Source organism: Centropristis striata, chromosome 1 (assembly GCF_030273125.1).
Source record: "Centropristis striata isolate RG_2023a ecotype Rhode Island chromosome 1, C.striata_1.0, whole genome shotgun sequence".
NCBI lineage: Eukaryota > Metazoa > Chordata > Actinopteri > Perciformes > Serranidae > Centropristis > Centropristis striata.
Window position 1 is genome coordinate 41,872,857 of NC_081517.1, and position 14,335 is coordinate 41,887,191.

At 35.9% G+C, this 14,335-nt stretch overlaps 1 protein-coding gene across 1 annotated transcript; it reads right to left on the bottom strand.

The window, feature by feature from the left end:
- Window positions 1–955: 955 nt before the first annotated feature.
- Window positions 956–11,858, bottom strand: asah1b (N-acylsphingosine amidohydrolase (acid ceramidase) 1b). The gene is made up of 14 exons (XM_059342914.1): window positions 11,555–11,858; window positions 11,384–11,430; window positions 9,365–9,455; window positions 9,198–9,284; window positions 9,024–9,102; window positions 7,868–7,942; window positions 7,727–7,772; window positions 7,487–7,631; window positions 7,291–7,345; window positions 5,717–5,798; window positions 4,622–4,753; window positions 3,294–3,417; window positions 2,242–2,298; window positions 956–2,143 (listed from the first exon to the last, which is right to left on the bottom strand). Exons 1-14 carry the CDS (start codon window positions 11,621–11,623, stop codon window positions 2,054–2,056), a joined length of 1,179 nt encoding a protein of 392 aa, XP_059198897.1. The 5' UTR covers window positions 11,624–11,858; the 3' UTR covers window positions 956–2,053.
- Window positions 11,859–14,335: the final 2,477 nt, after the last annotated feature.

Below are 14,335 nucleotides of genomic sequence, written 5' to 3' on the forward strand. Positions count from 1 at the left end.
AGGCTAAATGCATGTTGCAAAAAATGTACATGAAATACTGGGCCTACAAACAGACCAACCCTCCATTACAATACTACAGTACATTGGTACAGTGGTGTACTGACATATATTTACTTACAGTATACTGTGGTACAGTATATAGTATGTCTTACAGTAATTGCTGTCAACATTTACATACTGTACTATAATGTCAAAAAAGGTATTTACCTGTTCTCTTCTCTAAATCTTCAGATTCTGGTGGACACAGTGAATCTACTGATGTTTGGCTGTACCCTTTGTCCCGCCTCCCTCATGCTCATACCATGAACAAGAACATGGTCAATCACAGATATTTCATCAGATATTACTGTTCTTTGTCTTCGCTGACCACCTCGACCTCCTCTCACAGGAACTCTTCCTCTCAGATTTCTATCCATCGTAGGGCCTCACCAACCAGTGCTCTCTGAACTGCCTTATATGTTCCCTCACATCATCAGCCACAAGTGTGATCAATTTTGAGTTGTGTTCAAGTGGTGACACCTATGCTTTAATTGTGTTTGACTTTTGTCACCTGTGCTCACCATTATGCAGCACGGGTGCATCACAATGAAAATGTGTTGTGAAGTTGTGTCTAAACAGGTGAAAAGCGCTTATGGTTCTACCAGAAGAGTGATTGATTCAATCAGTGGCTTCAGGCTACTGAGCATTTGGTTCAGACAATAGGGTTTAGTGTTTTAGCAATTGAGAAAAACTAACTTGTTGTAATTAATCATTGTTTGCACCACTCCTGACTTCCTGATCCCTTTATTGGGAGCGTTTTGTAGGGGTCGTAACAGATACAAAATCACTGATTGATTAATTGGGTAAAATAATTGTAAGATTATTCATCAACGGAAATATATTAATTGCAGCCCTAAATGAGGAATCTAGACTAACAACAGCTGACATGGTAGAAATGACATCAGAAACAGAATGATAACTTTAGCAATAATTTTATTAATCTTTGAAAATAAGAAGGAATCTCTAAGACGTACATTTGTCAGTATCAGTGTGTGAAAATAGCTATTTGACACAACAACAAACAGCAGGGCTGCACAGTGTAGAGGCACAAAACGGTGAGTGGACTGGATTTGACAAGCTTAACATAAAATACAACAATTAAGTTATTAAATGTATCTCAGGGGACCCTATGCCCATGTTGATATCCAGTGATGGACCCAATAACACATTACTACAGGGAAAACATTCACAAAATTGATCCACTTTTGTACCAATTTTCCGGTAATTTTGACAGAAAAAAGTAGGATTTAGTGTAAGTAAGTATTCCTGAAAAATAAAACAAATAACCAGACAAACTTTGGTTTAGGTGATTTGATCGCTGTGCAAACAATTAATCCTTCATCAGGCAAAGAACTATATTTGGTAACTTCAGGTAATATTTCGAGAAAAAAGTTGCAAATTTACTAGACTAAAGTGGCAAATCTACAAGAAAAAAAGTTGCAGATTTAAGAGATTTAAAGTGGCAAATCTGCGCGAAAAAAGTCGCAGATTTACGAGAAAAAAGTGGGAAAAAAGATAATTTTTTTTCTCCCAGATTCACCACTTTAACCCTTAATAGGACACTCATTGAAATACTTGCAAATTCCAAATTTTAACCCTAGAGAATATTGGAGGATATTACATACAGCCAGAATGTGTAAAAAAAATATTCGAAAATAATATTTTGAGAAAAAAGTTTACGAGATTAAAAGGGGCAAATCTATGAGAAAAAAATGCGCAGATTTGTGAGATTTAAAGTGGTGAATCTGGGAGAAAAAAGTTGCTTTTTTCCCCACTTTTATCTCGTAAATCTGCGACTTTTTTCGCACAGATTTGCCACTTTAAATCTCTTAAATCTGCAACTTTTTCTTGTAGATTTGCCACTTTAATCTAGTAAATTTGCAATTTTTTTCTCAAAATATTACCTGAAGTTACCAAATATAGTTCTTTGCCTGATAAAGGGTTAAAGGAACAACTTCCACTTCTGTCCCAAGATCAGCCGAGCTCGTCTCCACAAACGGACTCAGCGGGACCGTTACCAGGGCATGCAGGGGTTCGGGCAGTCGCGGATATACGACTCCAGTTTCCCCTCAGACACTTGCATCAGTGTCGTGTATGTAGTCAGCTGTGAAAAACAGTGCACACAGTGAGGAAAAGTAATTTATGCCTTACTAAGCCAATTTACTTTTAATTAAAAGAAGCAAACGTCATTGAAATACTCACCTTGTTTAGCACTGGTTTGGTTGAGAGGACATCATACATGGTCTTCAGTGTGATATTCTGAAAAATAAAATAAAAATAAATAAAAACAGAAATTACGCCTTAAATTTTAAATTAGACCTTAAATTACATCACTGAGCTTTATCTACATCTAGAGATTCACACAATTAGAAAAAACACAAAATATATAGTATGACCTTTTATTTTGGACAAAAATCGACCTGCTATATAGTAGGACTTTCTTTGAGGGGGTCATTTTTAGCGACCCAAAATATGTTGGGTTTTTTTTTTTACATTTTTGGCCACATTTTGCTCTAATATGTATCAACATACTATAATTAACCCATTTTAAGCATTTTAAAATTTGACCATTTTTGACAAAAATCGACATGCTATGACTTTTGATGAGGGGGTCATTTTTGGACATCCCATAATATGGTGTTTTTAACCATTAATTAACAAGTAATAAGGCCCTTGTAAGTCCTTACAAGATACTTATTAACATTATTGTGTGTTTATAAGCTTATATAAGTGTTAATAATGGCATTATAATACAGCTAATAGCATGCTATAAGAGCTTTATAAGCACTAATAAGAAACTTGTTAACAGTTTGCAAATGCTTAAGAACATTAATAAAAGCCTCATGAGTATCTTATAATTGTTCATAATAGCATTACAAACACCCATGACCCACCCATTATGTCTTTGCCATGCCTTTATTAATCTTATTTTGTTTGCTTATTGATGTTAAAATATACTTTATTGCTCATCTATTATAAGTTAACTATAAGTTAACTATGCTTTTTGCAACTACCGGATCTAAAGCGAGAACAATGCCTTATTACTTGTTAATTAATGGTTATTAAGGACCTTATTATAAAGAGTTACCCTTATTTCTCCTTCTTTATCAATCATCAGAAATTACAATGCAAAAATGTCATATTTATAGTTCTGAAATTTGGAAATTCTGTATGAGTAGTTCTGCTTTTGGTGTTTTGAATATATTTTGATGCTGATATCTATCTATCGAGCCGAATGTGTCCTCAGCACTCACAGTCTGCGTGGTCTTGTTCATGCACTTCATGGCAGGAGTTCTGCGATCATCCAGGAACAAAGGCTCCTTCCAGTGATCGTAGTTGGTCTCCAGGACATACCATCGGCCCAGCTTCAGGTCAATCCTGAAATTACATAATTAAATTAAAAAAACTTTGATACCCTCTGGAGCAGGAGGCAAACTCCATGTCTGAGCATGGAGGACAACCAGGAAGTGCCTTAAGCCTGCAATCCACCGAAAATTCCAGCAGGGGGCGCTAAGTTTGGCTGCCAAAAAAATCTGCCCATTCATTTCAGTGCAAAATTTGAAAACTTCTCACTTGATTTATTACCTCAGAAAAAAATTTTCAGGACAACACTATGGTCTCAATCGCTAGTAAAAAATCATCTTCAAGACAATTTGATGTCAATAGTTCTAATAATGGCCCCATTTAGAAGAAAATAGAAGATAAAGAATTGTATGATTTGGGGCGGGGCTACCTTTGATTGACAGGTCACTAACAAGGCGAGCCGTAATCAGGAGAGAAGCAGAACAATGCGTATCCACGGCAACATGTCAATAAAGTTATATATAACGTTACATAGATAGAAAAGAGGACGTTTACCGATTTTGGTCTCATAACTTTGACCCTTTCACACTGTATTAACTATTAGGTCATATACAGTCATGGAAAAAGTTATTAGCCCACCCTTGATTTTTTCAATTTCTTGTTCATTTTAATGCCTGGTACAACTAAAGGTACATTTGTTTGAACAAATGAAATAACAACAACAATAGCTGATAAGAGTTTAATTTAAGAGCTGATAACCAAAATCATTATCAAGAAAACCATGGAAAATGTCTAGATATAATTTATTAAATTAAACTCTTATCAGCTATTGTTGTTTTTTTATTTGTTCAAACAAATGTACCTTTAGTTGTACCAGGCATTAACATGCACAAGAAACTGAAGAAAACAAGGGTGGTCTAATAATTTTTTCCATGACTGTAGGGGAGATATTTTTCTAAAAAGTGGTATATTCAGTCAGAATGAAAGGTATTCACAAACAGCTGCAGCTACACTGTGTTGCTGATTTGTGAAACAGTTCTCTCACATGATGTGAAACTAAAGCCGTCGTCAGTTTGCAGTTGAGGAAGTGAAATTTCACAAGACAAAACACGAGAAATGCTGCGTCACTGTGACTCTAGCACAAAAGAATTGACAACAAAACAAAGGTCAGACAGGCACACATCAATAAACCACTGTTTATTTTCATTATCATTTTCTAGGTTATGGTGTTTTTTGAAACCATGGAGTGTAAACAAACAATTAAATGCTGAATACTTACTCCAAGAGATCGATGCTGAGCAGTCTGGACCTGGTGATGATGCAGCCCTGGCCTGTCTGGTTTCCTCCGAGGATGAAGTAAGCCGGAGCCAGCAGCTTGGTCTGAGCCAGCCGAGTCTTGGCTTCCTCGAAGCTGCAGACAACGGGATGAGACCGGTTGGTACGGAGACGGGATGAGACCGGTTGGTACGGAGACGTCCCCGCTCGCCACCGAGACGCATCGCTCAGTTCTCATGCACCACAGACCTGAAGTCTGCTTCAACTCTCACTTCTTCTTTTTGCCTTTTATTAATAAACTTGACACTATGCACTCATATTCTTATTTTGGTAACGCTTTATATTAAGGTCCTTGTAATAACCATTAATTAACAAGTAATAAGGCCCTTGTAAGTCCTTACAAGATGCTTATTAACATTATTGTGTGTTTATAAGCTTATATAAGTATTAATAATGGCATTATAATACAGCTAATAGCAGGCTATAAGAGATTTATAATAAGAACATTAATAAAAGCCTCATGAGTATCTTATAATTCTTCATAATAGCATTTCAAACACCCATAACCCACCCATTATGTCTTTGCCATGCCTTTATTAATCTTTTGTTTCCTTACTGATATTAAAATATACTTTATTGCTCATCTATTATAAGTTAACTATGCACTTGTTAACAGTTAACTATGCTTTTTGCAGCTAAAGGGATCTAAAGCGAGAACAATGCCTTATTACTTGTTAATTAATGGTTATTAAGGACCTTATTATAAAGAGTTACCCTTATTTCTCCTTCTTTATCAATCATCAGAAATTACAATGCAAAAATGTCATATTTATAGTTCTGAAATTTGGAAATTCTGTATGAGTAGTTCTGCTTTTGGTGTTTTGAATATATTTTTTTTAGCGTTACCGTTTTTGGTAACGCTTTATATAAAGGTCCTTGTAATAACCATTAATTAACAAGGAATAAAGCCCTTGTAAGTCCTTACAAGATGCTTATTAACATTACTGTGTGTTTATAAGCTTATATACGTGTTAATAATGGCATTACAAACACCCATGACCCACCCATTATGTCTTTGCCATGAATCAAAGAGGATCACCTGTTTGCGTTTTCTAGAACAGAGCGAGTGAGGAAGCTCATCCACATCCCGTCTCTCTTCCCCAAGATCCACTCCAGGATTCCTGCATGACAACAGATTTACATTAAGACAGGAAGTCACAAAACAGACATCTGCCCCGCCTCTCATCTCTCACTTTGCACATCCTCAATCCTTTCCTCGTCTCCTCTCTTTGCTTCCTTGTCCCTCCCAAATAAGACGCAAGGAGAGGAAGCGACACGAGAGAGAGGAGTCGAGTCAACAGGCATTTAACAAAATGAAACCGACATTTTACAGCAACGTCAGTTAAATATTCATCCGTCCATCATCAGCCATCTTTTATACATCGCAGGAGTCTGTGCTCAGAGTTTTCTTTAATACATTTGTGTAATATTTTTAGTAAATTTCACTAAATCGTCACACATTCAAATTCTTAAGCAAAAAGCGAAACTTTCCATATCAAACAATAAATACTACTACATTTTTTAAGCTAATAACACATACAAACAATATAACCATCACGAGATATTTATTATGGATGGCTCAGGAGGTTAATATATTTAAACAGCTATTAAATTATACAATTTTCAAGGCTGGATTAGAACTTTGTTGGAAGTTATTCAACGTTTGCTGGTGAGAAAAACTAAGTACACACTATGAATTTGATTTTTTTCATATAAAGTTAAAACATCATATTTATTTTTCACATGGCCAATCTTTATGGTTATTTTATATAGTGTAGTATTTTTGCTTGAAATACCCATTCCTAATATTTATAAATGTTTTTATTGTTAAAGATATATTTTTATTATGACCTTTAGATAGATAGATAGATTACTTTATTCATCCCCGAAGGGAAATTCGGTTGTCACAGCAGTCCGGTATTCAAGTACAATAAAATACAATAAAATACAATAGAATAAGATACTGAGGTAGCATAAATAAAAACTACAATAGAAAAAAACACAGAATAGAACAAGGACACTTAAGAAGTTAAAAAGAAGAAGATCAGTTGGTAGGATGGCAAGATGATGGTAATTATAATTATACTGGTGATATGATGGCAACAATGCTATAGTGACTAGACGGTATATTATAATAATAATAATAATAATAATAATAATAATAATAGTACAGTATATAATATATAATATAATATGTAATAATAAATAGTAACAATATAAAATAAAAATAAATAAAATAATTATAAATAAAATAATATGGTATATAATATATAAATATATAATAATAGTAATAGTAATAATAAATAAGGCTGGTATAATAATAATAATAGTAGTATATTACAGTATATAGTAATAATAATAATAGTAATGTCAATTTAGCCCCCTGGTGTGTTTTTAATTGTATACTCAAGTCATATAAAACAGTGTTTTGAACTAGATGTACGGTCTCAATCAAACAGTATAACAATATACAATAAAAAAAACAATATAATCATGTTTCAGGTGCTAAAAGACTGCTGAGATTGATTGCCGGGTCACATGCAGGAGGACAGAGGAGACAAGGAGACACAAAGAAGAGAAAGAAGAAGAGTGTTGATGCGTGTAGAAACTCACCGATGTATCCTCCATCGAGGCTGAATCGCTCATTCATAGTCAGAGTGAAAACATGCTGCATGAAGGAGAGAAAGAAGAAAAAAATCTTGTTTACATCCACAACTGTGCAAGAAGTCGACACAACTCAGCAGCTGTCATGGCCGTTAATGAGGTTTCACGCCGTCTGAATCTTCAGTTATAACTCTAAATGACTTACAGGCTTGATGCCGGTCAGCATGCCGACGTAGCCGGCGAAGTTTGTCGACTTGAACACAGTCTGGTTCTTCCTCTTGAAGTCGAGGTTGACCACCAGAGGCTTCAGCTTCTCACTAATGATCCATGACTTGTTTTTCACATCCCAGCTGTCAGAAGGAGACAAGTCCATCTCATGAGATGTTATTTTACCAGAGACTGTCAGCCTTTAAACAAATAGGTGATCTTAAGTGGTGATTCTCACCCCATAAATAATCCAAAATCCAGGTTTCTACCATGTAAGAGGTTACCTGTAAGAATGCAGATTTTAAAAAGGATTTCAGTGCTCATGTAGCATTATTTTTAAAAAAATAAAAAAACAATCAGATTCTGGACGATGACCCACCTTTACTGTCTTCTGCAACAACAGATGTGCACACAGTGAACACCTCATAGAAGATGTTGAACAAGACGACTTCACCTGTATTATAAAATCAAAAAAGGAAAAAAAAAGAGTTATTGAACACGGGATTCCTTCACCTTTTCTACACCAAATTCAAGCCTTTTTCAAGCATCATCAAGGAGGATTTCCAGGCTTTTCCAGAACCTTACAGCTGTGTTTATATACAGGACAAACAGCTGCACTCTACAGAAATTAAAACAGAATAACCTGTTTTTAAGAGGAATTGGCTTCCAATATAACCAAAATTTCAAGCAGTTTCAAGCACTTTATTCAAACAAATTCTCTACTGACAGGGTTCCTACAGGTGCTAGAAATCCTCGAAAGCATGTGTATGTTACGTGTGTTTCCATTATGGTAGAAAGTGACCCGTGGGAAAGTTTCAGGCCACGCCCTCTCTAACGGCCGCTCACTCAGCGTGTCTCCATTACAGAAAAAGGCTTAATGACTTTCACTTAATGACAGTTTATTTGAACGTTTTGTTCAGTAAAAATGTCTTGTTCAGTGTTTGGTTGGACTAACAGACACTCCAAGAAGTCGCTGCTCAGTTTTCTGAGGTAAGAAAGATACATTTTGTTTTTGTTTTTTTGCTAGCCAAAACTAACATCCCAGTTAATGCTCCAGTTAATGCTAACATGAATTAGCAGCAGCTTCTCTCAGTCAGGTTGAGGTGTAGAGAGGCTGTAGTCAGTGATCAGATCCCTCTCCTCCTCCACAGTCCAAATATGGTCTGCTTCCTGTATCGGAAACAAGATGGCGACGAGTATAACGCTGAACTCGATGCTTCCAACGGGCCACAAACCAATGGGTGACGTCACGGTGACTACGTCCATTATTTATATACAGTCTATGGTTCTATCCAATCAGTGACGAGGCTTTTTTCAGTGGAGAAAAATGACCCTGCTCTTCTACAGGGCCAAAAAACGTCCCATCAAACAGCAGCTAGGGGCGGCTCATATTCACAATAGGGGTATTTTGACGAGGGAGATCCGCCTCATACTGGGAATTTGACTATAGTGGAAACTCACCTATTAATGTGTTGTTTTCAAGGATTTCCAGCAGCTGTAGGAACCCTGTAAGCAGAGAATTTGTGTGTTCTTACCAAGAGGAACTCCTGAAGCTGCTGCAATCCCTTTGATTTCCTCCCCGAAGGGGTCAGGGAGCGTGTCCACCATCAAAGGCTGCAGAACATCATAAAAACACACTGCGCTCATTAAATCCTCAGTGACAATAAATACGACAATCGCAGTGATTCAAAGAGAAAAACTAGACTCACCAGCACGAGGTCAACCAGCTCCACCAGCTTCCCACTGGGCACAAAAGCATCCGCCAAGTCTCTGATGGCCTGAATCATGTTGACCAGCTTCAAAGAAACAAATCACCAGTGAAATAAAAGTTGATATTTCTGTACGACTAGTTTAGAGTATTTGACAGCGTTCTTACATCAGCTTTTTTGTCACTAATCAGAGGTTTCCATCTCTCGATAGGCGGCAAGTCGAGGTCCACCGTGTACCAGCTGACCGCTCCTCTGAACCTGAGGAGGAAGAAGAAACTGTCAAACTACTGAAACATAACAACATCGTATTTATTTGGACATGACTTCTAATCATTTGTTGAATTTTTTGCCGGCCCCATTTAGAATAAAATAGAAGATAAAGAATCGTATGATTTGGGGCGGGGCTACCTTTGATTGACAGGTCACTAACAAGGTGAGCCATCATCAGGAGAGAAGCAGAGCAATGCTTATCCACGGAAACGAGTCAATAAAGTTATATATAACGTTATATAGATATAAAAGAGGACGTTTATCGATTTGGTCTCATAACTTTGACCCTTTCACTGTATTTTCACTTAATGACAGTTTATTTGAACGTTTTGTTCAGTAAAAACTAAAGTCAAACTACTGAAACATAACAACATCTTATTTATTTGGACATGACTTCTAATCATTTGTTGAATTTTTTGCCACTGGAGTTAAAATGCAGCAGCCGAAACCTTGCAGACGATTTTATCTGACCAGTAAATCCAAAATTCAATCTCACCTTATAAACTTTAGTAGATCATGCGCTTTAGAAGATCATGAATTAATTGATTATGATAATTTTAGCCATTCAATCAAAAAACCAACAACCTAAAAATGTTCAGCCTTTCAGGGGAGAATTTCATGCTTTTCTGATTTATATCACAGAAGATTGTATATCAGTGTAAATCTCTGTATATTTAACTGTCAAATAAAACAAGCAGTTTGAAAGTGTATTATAGTATGTATTGACAATTTACAGAGTGATATTTTTACACTGCATATATATTAGAGTCTTTATTATTGTTCTGACTTTATAGATACCAAAAAACAGAGTATGCTCCTTGTAATTTTTGAGAAAATAAAATCATACTATATTTAGTCTTTAGGCACATGGGGACGACTTATTTTTATTTCACTGCAATAAGACTATCCATAGAACAAGAAAACTAATTTTGTCACATTTGTACAGATTAAGGAACGAAGGAACGAATAAAAAAAAGGAAGGAACGAATAAAAAAAAAAAATCAGTTGTGAGCAGTGTCTTATCAACAGATCAATGGCCTTTAAAAGCTATGCTGCCTTCAAGTATCGTTGGAGAAGTGAATTTCAAATTTATGGCACACTTTTTTTTGCATTAGTTTTCTGAACTTTTAAGTTTAGATATGAATACTAGGTGTGAACTCATTAAGTGTGCTAGCTTGCATACACATCACCAGGACATTTTTCTGGACAATGGCTAAAGTAAATTCCAAACTTATTATTTTATTTATATATTAGATTCAAAGTTTTTCACAGAGGGAAAATGGGATATCTGTCTTTCATAAATCAGACAATACTGTGAAAAGTCATATACAATCAATTTTCGTCATGTATTCAGGAATAAAATATTCAATAAATCAAGGTATGAATGACATATAGGCAAACCTTTCAGTAAAACATTCAGAATATAGTTAGGAATAAAACTGGTAAGTTTGGTGAATGTAAGTGGAGCTGAAGTTGAGATTTATGGCTCAGAGAATGAGAAAAAAACTCATTTTGAGAAAACAGCCTTTAAAGATTTCATACAATCTTTATGGAAATTACTATTTGAAGGCAAAATATTGAATCTTATTAATAGCAAAGAGAAATCTAGCAAGGAAAATGTAGTCAAATATTCACCTAAATGTCTGTTTTGGATGTTTTTTTTTACTGTGAAAGAAAGAAGACTCTCATAACATGTATTCTTTCAGACTTTCTTCTGAATGAAGACATGTTATGGGAGAAAAATAGCCCAAAAAGTGCATTTGCCTGTAGTGCCTCACCTTAAACTTCTGGATGTTATGATTTACGAGGAGCAAGTGAACGCAGCAGAGTTCAGATATGAGGCGTTACAAAACACAAATAAACAAATAAACAAGGTAAACATCAAACATGGAGTTTGACAGACTGCTGCTACTTACGTGGGGCCTTTTGGAGGATACATTTCTGTACGACAGTCTTCTGTGTACTGTAAATAAATTAATATAAAACATTTATAACATCAGAACAGCTCCACTGGTGTTAAATAACAGTCAGAATCTGTCAAATAAATGAGTCAAGCAGCACAATGACGAGGCAGAAATGTCGCTTACCGGCGGGATAAACTGTGTCGATGCGACGGCAAATAAAGCCGCTAAAATGATAAAAACGCAGTGACCCATTTTCGGAGGATTTCAGTGAAACTGTGAAGCTGTTGATTGAAGTTTACAGCGGAAAATACTGCTGTTTACCTCGTGCCTTTTATGCCAAAGAGGGGAAACCGGAAGCTCCAAACGGGACAGAAAAACGCCCTCTGCAGAAATAAACACGTGATTATTAACATGCGTTTTCAAGAACATACTAAAAAATGTTTTTAGTGTCTTTCGTTTGACGTAAAAGCGAAATCCTCCAACAGAAAGAGTAATAAAGTGAGACCGAACACCCCTCCACACGGACCAACAGTGGTTGCTTCCATGAGGAAGAGAGAATAAACCAAGCATGACCGATCATATGGTTCATTCAAATCACTTCCTCCTGAGACACCTGTGTGTTTTTTAATTAAAATAGTGTCTTGTTTGGTTTCTCGTCATTCTGCTTATTTCTGGCTACATAAATATGTAAAATAACTATGTGAGCTCGAGTGTGTAGAGGCCTGCGTTAGAGGATTAGGGCAAGGTAGGAGGGCGGTAAAAATCATTATTAAGTTCGAAATGAGGAGAATAAAGCCCAAATAAAATGTCGAGAAAATACGTAGCGTACAGGTGCATCTCAATAAATTAGAAAATCATCGAAAAGTTTATTTATGTCAGTCATTAAATTCAAAAAGTGGAAATAATACATTAAATAGATCCATTACACAGTGTGAAACATTTCATGTCTCAATTTCTTTGTTTTGTTCTAATTATATCTAATGATTATGGCTTACATTAAATGAAGACCTAAAGTTCAGTGTTCAGTGACCAATTTTAAAAAGTATGTTTAATATGGAAATGTTGGCCTCTGAACAGTGGTTGAAAAAGCGTGCGAAAGTGCCCTGATGAAAATGAGAGAAAGTGCCTTATTGGCTGCCCTTTACACATGAAAAAACGTATTTATTGCCCTCTAGGGTGCCCCTTCATACAATAAATGATGATGATGTGCCCTCTAGAGATTCTATAATACGGTATCACCCGACTGTGAATAAAGTTATGTGAGATATTTGCTCTCATTTAGCTCTCAAAGGGCACAAAATAGATGCAAAATTTTACTTAAAAATGTACAAATTTTCTCCCGGGGGGGCATGCCCCCGGACCCCCATAGATGGTTTGGTTTCATACTTTTAATTTTCAGTACCATATCTTTAATTACTTTGATCTGGATCTCCTTTTAACTTAATGCTAATATTTCATCATACATGATGCATCATAGCTTTTTGCTGCTGGTGGGGCCCATGTTGTGCAGAATGTGCCCTTTTTATTTTTCCCCCCTGCCCTTCTAACAGTCTGAGTCCGCCACTGGTAACATGATAGAATTAAACAGTTGCTGCAGATTTGTCTGCATCACATCCATGACAGGTATCTCCTGTTCTACCATATCCCAGTTCTCATACCTGTCTCCTGCTGCTGTAGCCCTTCTGCTTCAAGGTTCGACATGTTGTGTGTTCAGAGATGCTCTTCTGCAGACCTTGGTTGTAACAAGTGGTTATTTGAGTTACTGTTGCCTTTCTATCATCTCAAACCAGTCTAACCATTCTCCTCTGACATCAACGAGGCATTTGGGCTCAGAGAACTGCTGCTCACTGGATATATATACATTTATATTTCTACTCTTTTTCTGACCATTCTCTGTAAACCTTAGAAAGTTTGTGAAATACTCAGAGCAGCCTGTCTGGCACCAACAACCGTGCCACGTTCAAAGTCACTTCAACTTTTCTTCCTCATTCTGATGCTCGCTTTGAACTTCAGCAGCTTCTCTTCACCATGTCTACATGCCTAAATGCATTGAGTTGCTGCCATGTGGTTGGCTGATTAGATTTATCAGTGTTGTGACTGAGATAAACTGTACTCATATAAAAAATGTAAAAACCAGTGCTGGAAAGTAAACACAATTTTGAGGTCCTTTTTCTTTGCTTGTGTTTCTATTTAATACTACGTTATAATTCCTCTTGAGAAATAGCACCCTTTAACCCTTTATCAGGCAAAGAACTATATTTGGTAACTTCAGGTAATATTTCGAGAAAAAAGTTGCAAATTTACTAGATTAAAGTGGCAAATCTACAAGAAAAAAAGTTGCAGATTCAAGAGATTTAAAGTGGCAAATCTGTGCGAAAAAAGTAGCAGATTTACGAGAAAAAAGTGGGAAAAAAGCAACTTTTTTCTCCCAGATTCACCACTTTAACCCTTAATAGGGTTGAAATACTTGCAAATTCCACATTTTAACCCTACATAATATTGGAGGGTATTACATACAGCCAGAACGTGTAAAAAAAACATACGAAAATGATATTTTGAGAAAAAGTTTACAAGATTAAAGGGGCAAATCCACGAGAAAAAAATGTGTAGATTTGAGATTTAAAGTGGTGAATCTGGGAGAAAAAAAGTAGCTTTTCCCCACTTGTTTCTTATAAATCTGCGACTTTTTCCGCACAGATTTGCCACTTTAAATGTCTTAAATCTGCACCTTTTTTTCTTGTAGATTTGCCACTTTAATCTAGTAAATTTGCAACTTTTTTCTCAAAATACTTCCTGAAGTTACCAAATATAGTTCTTTGCCTGATAAAGGGTTAATGCTACTTTTTAACTCTACAGTTTTTTGACAGTTTTACTGAGTAGTTACTTTTTCAGATTCAATTTTTACATAAAACAAGCAAAACTTTACATATACAGTATATAGCACATTTTGTTCCGGGTGGATGC

What these genes read in the sequence shown, in the direction of transcription:
- asah1b (XM_059342914.1), bottom strand. Translation starts at nt 11,623, where the DNA reads ATGGGTCACTGCGTTTTTATCATTTTAGCGGCTTTATTTGCCGTCGCA. An exon ending in AGCTTCAGGAGTTCCTCTTG is followed by an intron (nt 7,943 to 9,023) that starts GTAAGAACACAC and finishes TTTATAATACAG; the next exon opens with GTGAAGTCGTCTTGTTCAAC. An exon ending in GTTCTAGAAAACGCAAACAG is followed by an intron (nt 4,754 to 5,716) that starts GTGATCCTCTTT and finishes CGTTGTCTGCAG; the next exon opens with CTTCGAGGAAGCCAAGACTC.